This window comes from Pseudonaja textilis, chromosome 12 (assembly GCF_049901715.1).
Source record: "Pseudonaja textilis isolate UNSWEBS1 chromosome 12, rPseTex1.2, whole genome shotgun sequence".
Taxonomy (NCBI): domain Eukaryota; kingdom Metazoa; phylum Chordata; class Lepidosauria; order Squamata; family Elapidae; genus Pseudonaja; species Pseudonaja textilis.
The window spans coordinates 3889772-3904319 of NC_142001.1; the positions used below are offsets into that span (position 1 = coordinate 3889772).

At 42.9% G+C, this 14548-nt stretch overlaps 1 protein-coding gene and 1 long non-coding RNA gene across 3 annotated transcripts in view; one reads left to right on the plus strand and one right to left on the minus strand.

The window, feature by feature from the left end:
- Nucleotides 1-14548, minus strand: part of LOC148124756 (uncharacterized) — an 801081-nt gene that overhangs the window by 128380 nt on the left and 658153 nt on the right. The window lies entirely within an intron of this gene.
- Nucleotides 1-14548, plus strand: part of ABCB7 (ATP binding cassette subfamily B member 7) — a 72800-nt gene that overhangs the window by 21510 nt on the left and 36742 nt on the right. For both annotated transcript variants that reach the window (XM_026703115.2, XM_087940870.1), the window contains one exon: nucleotides 6187-6306. In XM_026703115.2, the coding sequence (XP_026558900.1) occupies nucleotides 6187-6306 (120 nt within the window). The remainder of the gene's footprint in view (nucleotides 1-6186; nucleotides 6307-14548) is intronic.

The following is a 14548-nucleotide window of genomic DNA, read 5'->3' on the forward strand; positions in this document are numbered from 1 at the left end:
TCCTCCTTGATTATGTCTTAGCGGGGGACAGCATCTGTTTTATTTATTTAAAATGTTCCTATCTTTCTGACAACAGGCCTCTGGGGCAGCTGACAAGCAGCGCAAATTAATATATAAGAAACACAGGATTCTTCTATCGTAGCGGTAGATGAAAAAAAGGGAGGCCATATCCTATTCAGCTGCTTTTTAGGTAGTTGTTATTTCATGGTTGTCATTGAAAAAAAAGCCCTGAAAGGCAATATCAAACTATTTTTAAATATATCAGTAATTCACTTTTCGGGTTTTAGACCTTGCTTCTTTAAACTCCAGCTCTGACATGAATTAATATTTTTCAGTTTAACATTCATTGTTCTCAGCTTTTCTGCCACATCCAACTCTTGGGCCCTTCCAAATGAAATGTTTGCAAAAAGGCAGCTTCTGTAAGTTTAGACAACAGGAGGCGGGAAAACCTTTGGCAGGAAAGAATGGCTGGGAAAAACTGGATAGATGCTGCTGCTCAAATGCCTAAAACTGCCTTAAGACTACATAGGCCCTCTGCCTATCTCCAGGCAACAGTGTCTATCTAGTCCCACCCATTGAGTATTGCAAGGCACGGTGTTAAGTTTTGCACTGCCTGGTCTCCCAAGCCTACGTTCACACATTTATTAAGCACACACCAGCCTCCCTCTATTCCTGTGGAGCTGGGAAAATGACAGGAGTCCCTTTACACAAACAAGAAGCCCTTCCTACTTCTGCTGACGAAAGTTAATCAAATGTCACACAATCTCTATACTGCGGAGAGCTGGTGGGCTTGTGTTAAAATTTCCTAAAGGAACAAACATGGGTCCTGTCAAAGCTGTAACACTCCCAAAATTGTGGGGTACGATTGTATGCAAGAAGCACAGCGGGATACCTTTCGTAAGGTATTGCAAAAAAAAAAGGAGCCGTGCCTTTATAAGAGCCAAGACAACGTTGCTTATAAAATGAGGCCTATTTTGTAATACATGCTACGATGCTACGAAAATTGCATTTTGTGTTAAACATACCAAAAATAGTCATGTTTCAGTTTTTGGACAAGAATGCGATATAACTCTATTAATTTCTTTTCCTTCCATTATGAGGAGCAATTTGAATACAGGTAGTTCTTGACTTACAACCGAGCCCCAAATTTTTGTTCTGCTAAGTTGAGACAAGTGAGTTTTGCCCTATTTTATCACTTTTCTTGCCAAAGTTGCTAAGTGAATCACTTCAGTTGTTAAGTGTCCAAATTTTGAATACGTGACCCTGGGGATGATGCAACAGTCATAAGTGTGAAAAACAGTCACTTTTTCAGGGCCATTGTAACTTCAAACAGTCATTAAATGAACTGTTGTAAGTTGAGGACTACCTGTACCAGTCTTCTTCCCACCATGTGTCTCGGAGGAGATAGCAGTAAATTAATTTGCCAAGCCCTGGCATGGCACTCCAAATTTTTATGAAATATTATTGAAATTAGATTGTGCCCCTTCCTTGAGTAGTTCCAGTGAGGGCAAATATAACAAGGAAACAGCACCTGAATTGGCTATAATGATCTCACTTTCCTTGATTGAACCCAAGAATTCTTGGAGACCAGCGCTGGGTGGAAAGAAATTCCATAGTTTTTATCTTCAGTTGCTTGTCTTCGTTGCCCTTCCTTTCCTTACAGTTTGCTCCCCACTCCGCACATTTCAAATGAGCTGCATGTGTCCACGTAGCTGCAAGGGATTTAATCTAGTTTTCAGGCACATTAAACTGGAAGATATAGCATAGCCAAAACATACGGAATGATACTGGTTTCCTAAGACAGAGGTCTCCAACCCCTGGTCCCGGAACCGGTCCGCAGCATGCCAGGAACCGGGCAGTGCAAACAGGCGAAGCCCCATCCGTGGGATGCCGCCAGCACACGACACCACGTCCCCTCCGGTCCACAGGGAAAAAATACCTCCTCTGAACCAGACCCTGGTGCCCAAAAGGTTGGGAGCCACTGTCCTAACGTTTCACTTTTCAACACTTGTTCCTCCATCCATAGTTTCTTGGTAGGCAAATTCTAAGAGGACAAGAAAATCCTGGCCATGATATGGAACGTTAATAAAACTGTGACAAATCACTCTTTCACATTCCGATTTGTTGAACAAAAGGAAACTTGGCACTCTTCACGAGATGGGGGTCACCCATTTTCCTAAGCCAAACGTGCTTAGTGTGACATGTGGCCATGGATACCAACTCAAGGTCCATAAAGTCAGGGAATTGGAACTTGCTGATCTATTAAGTGGAATCCACTGTGACCAGGAACGGTGGGGGTGTAATGTCGCAGATCCTGTTGGGCTTCAGTGTAGTCGTCTTTTTACGGTTTGGATGCAAAGGATAGAATGCATAAAGGCCTATATTATGAACTGGCTTAACTGTCCAAGTCTCCCTGCAATATTGTACAGAATCATTAGGACATGTTTACTGGAACTTTCCAATTCCTTTATTCTGTGAAGCTTTAAGCCAGCATGTGGTAGCTTTACCTCTGGCCTAAATCAGCAAGCTTTTAATAGTAATGATTATTTGCCCCATTTGTTAAACATTTGTTAAACAAATGCTATCTCATATCAATTCACTACAACCTAGTGAGTGACATTAAGTGAAAATGAGCACAGGGCTGTACCTTTGGGCTTGTGATGACCCGGAGTGTAACACAAATGTAACAAAATCCAAAATGTAAATAAATGTCCTTTAATGCCTCCAACTTGGACCCACTGTTCAATAAAACTCAGTTGGGGATAAAATGTACTCAAAAATAGTCTTCAAAAGAAAGCAATACAGTCTGAATTTAATGAGCAGATAGAGGTGAAAATAAAAACCAAATAAACTACAATGATGAAATGTCCACAAGAGAACAGGAGAAGCATTTACCAAATTCAAGGAGATAACAAGGCACAGTCCGTTGGAAGAGCGCCAAACAAGATAACCTCAAACCAAAATAAAACACACTTTGTCTCCAGCGTTTGCCAGAACACAGGTCCAAACTCTTATTCAGTTGTCACATCTGCAGCCCATGAAGAGGATCAAGGGCCTCTCCTCCCAAGTAGACCACGTCTCTCCCTTATCCTCTCCTCCCTGCGTGTCCAAGGATGGAGAGGGGATGGGCCTGGGTCCTCCTCTGACTGCTCAGCCAGCCTCTGCCCTCCCCCAGTCTCCTCCACAACCTCCAGAGCCACACTCCCACACCCTATCGGCTGTTCCTCCTCTCCCTCAGAGTCCGTCTCCACCAGGGGCACGACAGGGCTTGCAGGGAAGAGTCACAAAGGATGAACAGTGGAAAAACAAAAGGGGGGATGCATTTAGAAATATTAACCGCTAAATTAGTTCTGTACTGTTAGATATACAATTTGGGGTGAACCCTCCTTTGAATGGTGTGGGAGTAGGAATGGATTTCCAGAGAAAAATTGCAGACTACAGGAACTATTAGCACTACTTAGGTGACCCTCAGGACACAGATAAACCTCCAAGTGGCCTCAACGACCCTCTAAAAGGATGCAAAGGACCAGCTGTTTGCAAGGAATATAAATCCTTTCATTCCCCACCATCCAGTCAGAGCTGAAGAAGCTTCTTGGATGAGAAGTGAAATGTCTTCAAAAGAAAAACCAGAAAGTCCAGTTGCCTCCTGACAAAGCACCTCTGGGATTTAGATTTGATTCTGTTCACAGACTATTGTGAAATCAAATCAAATATCTTTATGGTGGACTTTAACCCACATGTATAATAAAAGAGTGCAATAAAAAGAGAAACAGTATAATATAGCATTTTTTGGAGAAGGGAAATAGATTATACAATTATTAGGGAAGGGAAAAATAACAGGGCACTAAAACAGCATATCTAATTAAAACTTTTGTACTGTTGCATAATTTGGTGAAAATGTATTATCAAACATTGTCAACAACCTTAAGTATATCTTAATTTTTTGTTGTTTCTGTGGGTAGAACAATGTGTGAGAGAATACAGTAACAGAGCAGAATCTGGTTTTCCCCCCCCTCCATCTGGGCTTACCATTTGTTCTTTATAAAATTATAGAAGCTCGTTTCTCTTTTGATTGAAAAGTTGAAAAATTAAAAATGAGCTTTTTTTTTTAAAAAAAAAAATGAAAGTCACATTACCATGAATGGAGAGAAAGCAGTTTTCAGAAACAGTGCCAGCTGATACCACATCTTGGTGTCATGGTTGATTTTAATCTATGGTCTAGATCAGGGGTATCAAACTCCAGGCCTGCGGTACTTAGATCTGGCCCGTGGGGCCACCCTGGAAACAGCAAAGGACCAGTCTGTGGTGCCTCTGCCAGTGAAAACGGACCTTGGGAGGGTCCCATTTTCCTCCAGGAAGGCCTCCTGCAGCTCTCTGCCATCGAAAATGCTTTTGCTAGCAGAGGGCTGCAGGAGGCTATTGTGGCTGAAAACAGGGCCTCATGCGGTCCGTTCCCCCCCCCCCCCACCAGCTCCATTTTCGCTGGCAGAGGGCTAGCAAAACAAGCTCAAAAAATGCAGCGTGGGAGGGGAAAGGAGAAAGGGAAAGAACGAAAAAGGAGGAAGGATGGGATGGGAAGAGAGCAGGGAGGAAAAAGAAGGAAAGACGGGAAGGAAAAAGAAAGAATGACAAGGGAAGGAAATAAAAGAAAAGGGAAGGGAAGGAAGGGAGGGAGGGAGGGAAGGGAAGGGAAGGGAAAGAAAAGGGAAGGAAGGAAGGAAGGAAGGAAGGAAGGAAGGAAGGAAGGAAGGAAGGAAGGAAGGAAGGAAGGAAGGAAGGAAATGAGAGTGAAGGAGGGTCTGAGGGAAGTCCTGCCTTAGCACTTGGTCACCACAGGTGCCCCTGGCAAGAGGGAGGTCGAGCTGGCCATGCCCCACCCCACAACCCTGATGCAGCCCTCAGTGAAACCCAGTTTGACACCCCTGGTCTAGATCTTCCTAATTATGATTTTAACTATAGTTTAGAACAGGTGCAGGCATTATATACCCTTGCATGGATCCCAGATGCTGCTGTTGACATGTTTCTTGATGCCTTCTAAGCTCCCTGACTTGCTGAATTCAAACTTTTTAGAATCTCTTATTGGAAGAAAGATGAATGGAAGTCTGGATTTCCAATAAGACCCCTGGCGCCCCTTACAGACTCCTAAGGGGCTCTTAGAAAGTAAAATGGTCAATGGCTGTAGACCAGTGTTGGCTTGCCTTCTGCTGGCTTGTGATTAGCTGTGTTCACCATGGCATCCATTTTATAGAGTGTCCCACAATATGCCCTCACAATTCCAGATGAGCTCTCTGGCTCAAAAGGGTTAGAGGCCTTCATGTAATACATCTGGATTGCCTGCGTTTGATTGCTCCCTTGTAGCTAGTCTGGCTCAAATGCTAGCTGGCTGTTAATACTGATTAAGGAAAAGGACTAAAACACAAAGGAGTCACACCTCTTCCACCTCCTCACCAGCTCCTTTGGGTTTCACATACCCTAATCCAGCATTTAATTTGTGCCTATAGCCCTGCTCAGCCAAATCTTGTATGGTCCCAGACTCACTTTTAGAACTCGGAATCTTTCATAGTTACTGGAATTTTGATTTAGTGTTCCTCCTCCCCAGCATGGAGGGGATCCTTGATCCTTAAATCCAGTTTAGAAACTTGCTTTTGTTACATCTCCATTATTTTTTTTACAGACCCTTGCTGTAGATATGATTTACAATTTTGTCATGTGAGAACATTAATTGAAGGTCTTTGGAACAGGAGGTTTTAGGCTTGAATAAAATTATCCCTATGTTTTTAGTTTCACTAATTAAAAACACCCACAACGTGACAAAAAGTGTCTGCAATTCATTTAAGCCCTAAAGAAGGAATTATTAATATGGGACAGGACAATCGATTTATGAAGGAAACGGAGTTCTGTACTTGAATCTTTAGAAGCCTTGTAATGCACAATTACTCAACCTCATAGCCATTTAGTTCAAAAGATCTGACATTTTACATGCAATTAAACCTAAAACAATTTTCTTAATATTAAGAGTGCTATTACTTTATATCCATTGAACCAATTCCCTTTGGTGCTGATTTTAATTCAAAAGGTTGCTAACTAAAAATAGCTCACATTTCTTGGATTGGGGCTTAGGAACCAACCTCATTTGGAAACCTGTTGAGCTCATCCTTTCCATCTCACCACCTTTTGTCTCCACAGTTGAAAGAAATAGATGGCAGAAAGATCCTCAAAGCAATGCTTTCATATGTCTGGCCCAAAGACCGGCCTGACCTTCGTGCCAGAGTTGCCATATCGTTGGGATTTTTAGCAGGTGCAAAGGTAAGAACACGAATACAAGCTAAAATTGGTGGCCAGGCTTTAGCCAGACAAAATATCCTAAGGAGAAAGAGAAGCTGATATAAAATACTTCGTTTGGGGTTGTTCTCATAAAATCTTTTTGAAGATCCATTAAAGGCCTCCGTCTCTGTCTTGAAGAGCTATTATTTTCCCTTGTGCTTTGAGACCGCTATAAGTGCTTAAATTTTCGTTGGTGTATACATTTGGTTGAAACCTTAAAAGCTTGTTCTCAAGTACTACTCAAAATTTCCTGTCCGTGGTTAACCAGGCTGCATATCCCACCCTCCTCATTGCACTCAACCACAAAACTAGCTAATCTTAATCTTCATTTATGCAGTTGTGCAGACACTCATTTTGATAAGCTTGCAGTTAATATGCATAGCTCATGTCACTTGTAGGTGGCGTGGAAATTCTGAGCTATCTGTTGGTGGCCTTCATCCCTTCCAGTTTGAAGCAGCCCTCAGAGATGGTACATCATCTTCTGTTAGGCTCAAGTCAAGAATCCTTTGCTGTAGAATTAATTTATGCGGACATTCATTAATAGAGTCTGAACTTAAATGACAATAACTCAAATTGTTCTCTTGGTGGTATTTGCTAAGGTTTTTCTGCTGAGAGTTTCCCAGGCAGTGTGATCATATATCTCACCACAGTTTATGAGATTGGACAGTATTGAAATAGAATACACCCCTTATTTGCAAGCATTTGGAGAGGGATGCTTGTAATATATGCTTGTGGTGTCACTGGCTATTCTGAAAGAGGACAGAAAATATGACAAGAAGAACGTATTTTTTTCTCTGTTCAAATACAGCCATTTATTCAAGGGCTTTTTATTTTGTATTCTAACAAGGACCCAAATAAATTGTCTTTGATAAGCGTTTATTTAATTCTAGTAACTCAGACTAGTACAATGTCAGTCCATGGTGCTAGAGTGAATTTGCCAGTGGCCTTAAATTCCAAAATAAAAGAATTATTTTATTACGAGGACAGCCTGACATTAATAGAATATACAGCCTTTGGTGCCGCACCAGGTCGAATCAAGTGTTCTCTTATCTGCATTCAGCAGACTTCCCTTACTAGAAAGCGCAGGAGGAGGCTGTAGGGAGAACACACGAGGACGGTAAAGGAGGGCACTTTTAAGCTTTTATTTAACACTTTCAAGGAGGGGGAAACAGGGAAAAGTTTGGCATGAAGGCTTTGCCTAGGCAACTATCTGACCTAATCCTTCATGCAGCTCCCATGCAGGGCTGGAGTTCAGGCTGCAAATAAGTATTTTGGCCCGTGGAAATTGTTCAGGGAATTGTTGGGGGCACATCTCTGCAGAGTGCATAGTTAAATATGTAGATTGCTTTTTCTGCACCAATCTGTGTTTCCTTCAAAAGCAGCCCTATTAGACAGAGAACCCACAGCTGTCCCAAAGATGCAAACATGACTAAGGCTAGCTTTATACCTGAATCTCCCCATCCATAATCTAACTGCACTATACTTTCCATTCACTCCAGAAAAAATTGCTGTTGCTGTTGGCTTTATATATTTTTTCCCTTAAGATGAAGAGTACAGGAGAGCAAAGAGCCAAGACGCCAGCAGATCAGAGCTGTAACTTCAGCCCGTGGCATTAAGCCGCAAAGGAAGGAAAGGACTTCTATGGGAAGGCAGGCAGAAACCTTGAGACAAAGGGCAACGCAAGTTATCTCCCCAGCCTACATTTGGGGCATGGAGTATGGACATGAGCCCCCTTGCTAGATCTCACAGAAGGCAACCAGGAACTGCCTTAGATAGAGTAGACCACACGTTATCCACAAAATCTCCTAAATGCTTTCATTTTGTTTAAGCAAGATTCGCTTTAGCCTCCTGCCTCCCCGGACAAGTTTGCAGAGCCATCCTTAACAAGTGATTCTTAGTGGCAAACAGCCAGAGACAATCCGGTCATGCTTTTCATCAGCTGGAGAGGTCTGTAGACAACAAGAGGAGGTTTTAGGAAGGCAGGATGGTCAAAAAGAGCAAAGAGGCTACAGTGGTGTGATCAGAGTCGTACCCCCTTTTTTAAGGTGTGACACCATCTTAACTGTGTTGATCCCCTCCTTGAAGAAACACCTGTAAAGTGGGAGGGGGGGGTCTGAGGTGATTCAGTGAGGAACAGCAACTCATGGAAATGGATTCCCTTCAATAAATTCTTGACTGGAGTATAAAAACTGCTTGAAATACCAGGTAGCCATTGTGTGAACTTCCATCGCATCAGTGGAGCGCTTTGATGTCTGGGTTGATCGGGTGCTGCTTGCATCATCTGGGGGTTGATCTGCACCCATGTAATCACACCAGCTCACCCTCCTTCTGTGTTGCCTTTATCAGGCTCTCTGCCTCTACTGTTACTGTTGTGGGGATCCCTTGTCAGCTCAGCTTGTCCTTTAAATTACACAAGAAGCGCCTTGACAAGTACTAACTTCTTAAACATTGAAATGCTATACATTCCAGCACCTATGTGCTTACAGATTTTTTTTTTAATTTTAATTTCCTGCAAGAGCAGCTGCCTTGGCCAGATGAGTGCAGCTGAGATCAGAAAATGCTGCCTTGTCTTAGAACTGGGAAGAGACGGAAAGCTGCTTCATTGGAAGAGGGGATTTCAGTATTCTCCACTAAATCTTTTAATAAAATAAAAGCGTGCCCTCAAATGCCAGCTCTCGTTTTGAACAAGAAAAGAAATAACCTCACTGGAGAAACGCAGCTTCAGCAGTTGTGGGTTTTGTATAACGGAAGGATAATGTGTAATTACCGTAAATTGGAGCAGTAGCTATGTTCAAATGGCACATGGAATAACAAATTAACCTGCAGCATAACATTTTAGCCTGGGATGTTTTACAATTGCAGAACTTGTATAGTCAGGCTTTAATTTAGTATGATATGCCCGGTGCCAAAAATGAGGGTGAGTTTTCAGTGTTAACAATGGCTGAGCTCATAGGGCAAACACTAGTGTTGTTTTGTACTATAATTCTCATAAGATTCAGCCAGCAATCATCAGATCTTCAAGTACCGGTTGCAAGTATTCAGTGCATTAATTAATTGAAGCCATCTCTGATTTTAGAGCACCCCAGAGGCATCTAGGTAGCCACTATGCCCCAAGGTTGCAGTCATGAAAAATACTCAAGAAGGGAGTGCCAGGTGTTTTTTGTTTTTGTTTTAGATGTTTGACACTCTTCTCCCAAACCTAGTGGCCTTCAACATTCTGGACTACAGTTTTAATCAGTTGTACACCATCTTAGTCCAAGGATTAAAGTAGAAATCTCAAAACATCTAAAAGGTGGAGTTAGAGAAGGCCAGTCTCCAGATTGTTTAATTCTTCAAAACATGTTCCCACTTTTGAGAATGCTGACAACTGAGCCTGTAATATGGTTAAGTCTAAAGTACTTAGAATCAAACAAAGATGACATTGGTGTCAAATATGCTTAAGCCCTTTATTTCAGCTAGAAAGGTAGGAGAAAAATTCTCACCCTTATGTGGGTCTGTGTCTTGGATCCTCTCTACCAGATGCTTGGGAGTTTGAGGGTTTGCACAGTGTCTTAGCACTTTTCTGGATGGAGAACTTTGCTGTTCCTGGGATCTGTTTGGGGTCTGTGACAATTCGCCACAGCCAACTCACCATGGCCAACTCACCACAGCCAACTGTTATTGCGCTGCTATGGGATCTGGAATTTAAGTGCTGTCTTTTCATCCAACTCTTTCCAGAACTGGTAGGAATTTCCAATGTCTTCCCCCTCAACTGTCTATTGATGGTACATCCTATACAGGGTCTTGCCTTGCCTTGCCTTGCCTTGCCATAACACTTCCTCTGCTTGGTCTTCTTCCCATGTCTGCTGCTGCCTCAGTCATTCTCTGAGAAACTCAGCTTTGGGTGCTGTCTTGCTGATGTATTTCTGGATTCTCGGGGTATCATCCATGAGAGAAGCTTTGATATTCACTAGATCCAGCCCACCCTCTTTCTGACTGGTGTACAGTCTCTAAGTGTTGCACTAGAGGTGTGGAGTTTCTAGGACTTCACATTGGCAGTTTCCACTTTCTTCTTTGGCCAGATCACTGTAGCAGAAGGGCATCTGATGACTGGCAGGACATTGAGCTGGCTCTCCAGGACCTGTCTGATGCGTTGCTGGTACTTGGGTAATGTTGCTATTGTCAGGGTTCTTTGCCTTGTCATCATGACCTCCATGTGATAGTGGAATACCAAGATAGTTGTAACTGGTCTGTATGCCTGCTATCTGATCTGCTGATAGTCCCACCCCTTCAATCCGATTCCCTTTCCTATTATCTGGTCACACATCTCCAAACATTTCCAGTCTGAATGACATCCTAAGGCCCTCACCGTAGAGCTCTCCTTACCCAATCAGGACAGGTGGATTAGCAACTCGATGTCTCATTCACTCTTTATGTATACCTTGATGCCATTCACATAGATGAAGTGGTTGATGGTAGTTCCATTCTTGAACTTCTACCCATATCCTGTCCTTTGATTATCTAGATGAGGAGGATCCAGCAGAACAGCAGTAGGGACAGTGCATCACCTTGGTGTATGCCACGTTTGATGGTCACTTGTATCAGCTGTCTTGAGTTGACTTCCAGTGTTATCTTCCACAGTCCCATTGAGTTCTTGAGGAAGGTTCTTAGTGCCCTGTTGACTTTTTCCAGTGCCAGGTGTTCATAAATCCATGTGTGTGTGGCACTGAATTGTAGGCTTTCCTGAAGCCAATCCAGGCTGTGCTCAGATTGGTCTGTCTAGACTTTGGGTCTTGGGCAACTGCTCGCTCTATGAGCAACTGATGTTTTGAGCCCCTGGTGTTCCCAGTGCCCTTCTGAGCTGTGCTCGTGTACTGGACATATGGTCCCATAGCTTGGTGGCTATGATCTCAGGTCCTGAAGCCACTTTGCATCACTGTTAATGTCTTCTCTTTCTTCAACATGTTCTTCCAGTAATGTTCAGTTTCTACTGTTGGTGGCGCTGCTGTTAGTCTGTTATTGCACTGCAGGTGGGAGTAGACCTTGGATGGTTCTTTGGAGAACAGAACGTTGATTTTCTTGGCTTCTGCTTCTCTAGCGTATTTCCTTAGCCTGGTAACTAGTGCCATGAGCCTTAGCAGTCTCCAGGGCTTCAGATGGAGTCAGGCCCTTGTATTTTTTCAGTCTTATCTCTAATCTTCATTCTCTTCTGTGATTCTACCAGCTGATTAACCTCTTTTCAAGTCACCTTGATTTTAACTTTATTTTCTGTAGGGTGGGTACGTACTACGGTTCTTGATCGTGTAGCCAAGCATCTCCAGGGTTACAAAAGCTGTAGTGTATGCCAGTTCATTGGTTTTGAGTTATGGTGGAAGTAGGGATTGTTGTGAGGGCTGTATTGACACCTTTTAGGGAACTATCTGGTGGTACTTCTCTACTGAGCCTCAGTAGCTAGTTGTGAGTGTTGACTCTAGCTAGTTATCCCTGATCTCATACCTCATATTAGTTGCTGTGCTCTGGAATGGAAGAGGCAGTGGTGACATTACAGTTTCAGGTGAAGGCTGTGCAACCAGTTGTTCTCTGGAGTCTTCTTCAGTCTGGGATGTAATGTGTAGTTGGTCTAAAATTGTGAGAGCAGCTTCCTCTCCATGTTGAAGCATTGGGTAACAAAGTGTTCCTCAGTTGGTATGGATACAGGTCCTCTATCCATCCATAGTTTCCTCATGCATCTCATTTATCCCCTGTTGTAGTAGCATTCTATCAATTTCAAGTTCTCTTGTCTCACTGCAGTAGCCCATTTATCTGCAGATTGTCCTGGTTCCTCGATATTTGACGTGAACTTGGTCAATCCAGGGGACATCTGAGCCAGCATGACTCCCCCAGTTCATGTCACTCTCATATTTTTGAGGTGGGCAGGTGAAGCTTTAGGGGTCTTCGCCAAGGACCCCAGCTAGTTTCAGCTGGGATTTAAACCTCGATCTCCAGCATCAAAGACGGTGCTTTAACTACTATGCTCCCCAGCCAGCTAGGTGGTGAGGAGATAGATAGATAGATAGATAGATAGATAGATAGATAGATAGATAGATAGATAGATAGATAGATATTATCCATCTCCCCATAATAGTTGGATTAAATTCAGGAATTTGATAAGAGCTGCTGTCACCTCCTGTCACAGTTGCTATCATTTTGGCCTTTTGCTCATGGGCCTAGCATCCATTATTTATGAGTCAAGCATGCCTTTCTCTGTGGTGCCTCTGACTGTTAATTTTCTGTATCTGGGAGGGGAACTGGCTGGAAATGTGAAGTGTGCCGAGCGAGTGCCAAGGGAACTTTAAAATGGATGACAACGCTTGCCTCACGAGGATGTCTTATCTACCTAATCAGCAAGGGATATGTCAAGGCAGTATCTAAACTCATTTAGCTGGAGTCAGCCCTAGAGACCCTTAAGGGAGGGCTTTTAATGAAACATCTTCAGCTTGCTTCTTCCACAGCTGCTGGAAGGACCGAGATGCCCCTCCGGGCATAACACCCCAGAAAACTCTGCTCATCTGGCTAGTTCCTCCCCAGCCCCACGTTGTGCTGAGGCAGCTGGACTCTTGCTCCGTGCGCCCATATTGGATCCATGCCTGCCTTCCCTTCTGAGAGCACTGGGCTGTTTCATCTCATTACCGGATCTGGAATGGAAACTCTGCTCCCCTTCTCTTAGTGGGATTGTGAACCTCAGTCTCTCCCGTGAGAAATTATCTGCCAGAAAGAGAGACTTTGAAATCCTTGGGCCTCCACACAGGCTAAATTGATAACAACATATAATAACAGAAGAGGGAGGGAGGGAGGGAGGGAGGGAGGGAGGGAGGAAGGAAGGAAGGAAGGAAGGAAGGAAGGAAGGAAGGAAGGAAGGAAGGAAGGAAGGAAGGAAGGAAGGAAGGAAAAGAGAGAGAGAGAGAAAAGCTAAAGTACCTGTGCAGCATGTCAAATTGAACAGGAAGGAAAAATCCTTTAAAATCCCACCAAAAAGATACTGGGTGTAAATAGAGCAGCTTTGTAGCATTTTAACTAATGTAGGTGCACATGTTTCACAAATGCTTGGAGATATGAGTGTTTCTGTGCTCACAAAAGAATAAGTTCTCCACTTGTTCAGCAGTGAATACTTGGGAGAGATTGATATAAGATAAAAAGAATAGGACCAAAAGAATCACCTGCTTCTGTTCCCGGCACAAAGTTCCTACTTTGCACAGCTCCAAATCCAAATTGAAAATTGTGTTCGCTGCCAGCATAGGACAGATTTATCAAAATAACATTTCCCCATATTCTACCATCCAGACAGAGTAAAGGTTAAATGGGGAATATTGGTTTCCTCTTATATCCATTAATTAGGATAATTAATAAGGGCTCTTATAAAGACAAGGGGGTAATTTTCCAAAGCACCAAAAGACAAGATGAGAAATGATGGATGGAAACTAACCAAGGAGAGAAGCAACCTAGAAGTAAGGAGAAATTTCCTGATGTGAGCAATCCACCAATCGAACAGCTCGTCTTCAGAAGTTGTGGGTTGCTTCATCACTGGAGGCTTTCAAAAAGAGACTGGACCACCATTTGCCTGAGATGGAATAGGGTCTCCTGCTTGGGCAGCGGGTTGGACTAAAATACTTCCAAGATCCCTTCCAATTCTATGTTCTATTATACATTCATACAACTACTTTTATCATCATTTAGTTTGCTTAACCCTCAACAGAGAGTATTAATTGTGTTTATGACATGGTTAAAGTCTTTGGGGGGTCTTGTTGCCCAAGTTGCCATATAGGAAGAGAAAACCCAAAGCTGCAAAGATAGAAGAAGAGAAGAGAAGAAAAGAGAATACAGAATAGAACAGAATATTGTCATTTTAAATGTACACTAATCAACATACATTAAAATGAAGTTTTGTATCATTCAGCTCTCAACAGATAAATATTATGCATATACCCACATTCACACACATATATGACACAGAGAAACATTACAGTCTAGTTTGGATGTATACATATACATAGCGGAATAAAAGAATGCTACGAGTTTACAGGATGGATGGCATAAGGAACAAACCTATTACAGAATCTGGTTGTCCTGCAAGAAATACTTTGAAACCTCCTCCCAGAGGGAAGCAACAGAAACAGACCATGAAGTGGATGTGTGGGGTCTCTAACAATGCTTTGAGCTCTAGGCATATAGCACATATAAGAGGTATCCTGAATAGCGGGAAGCAAGC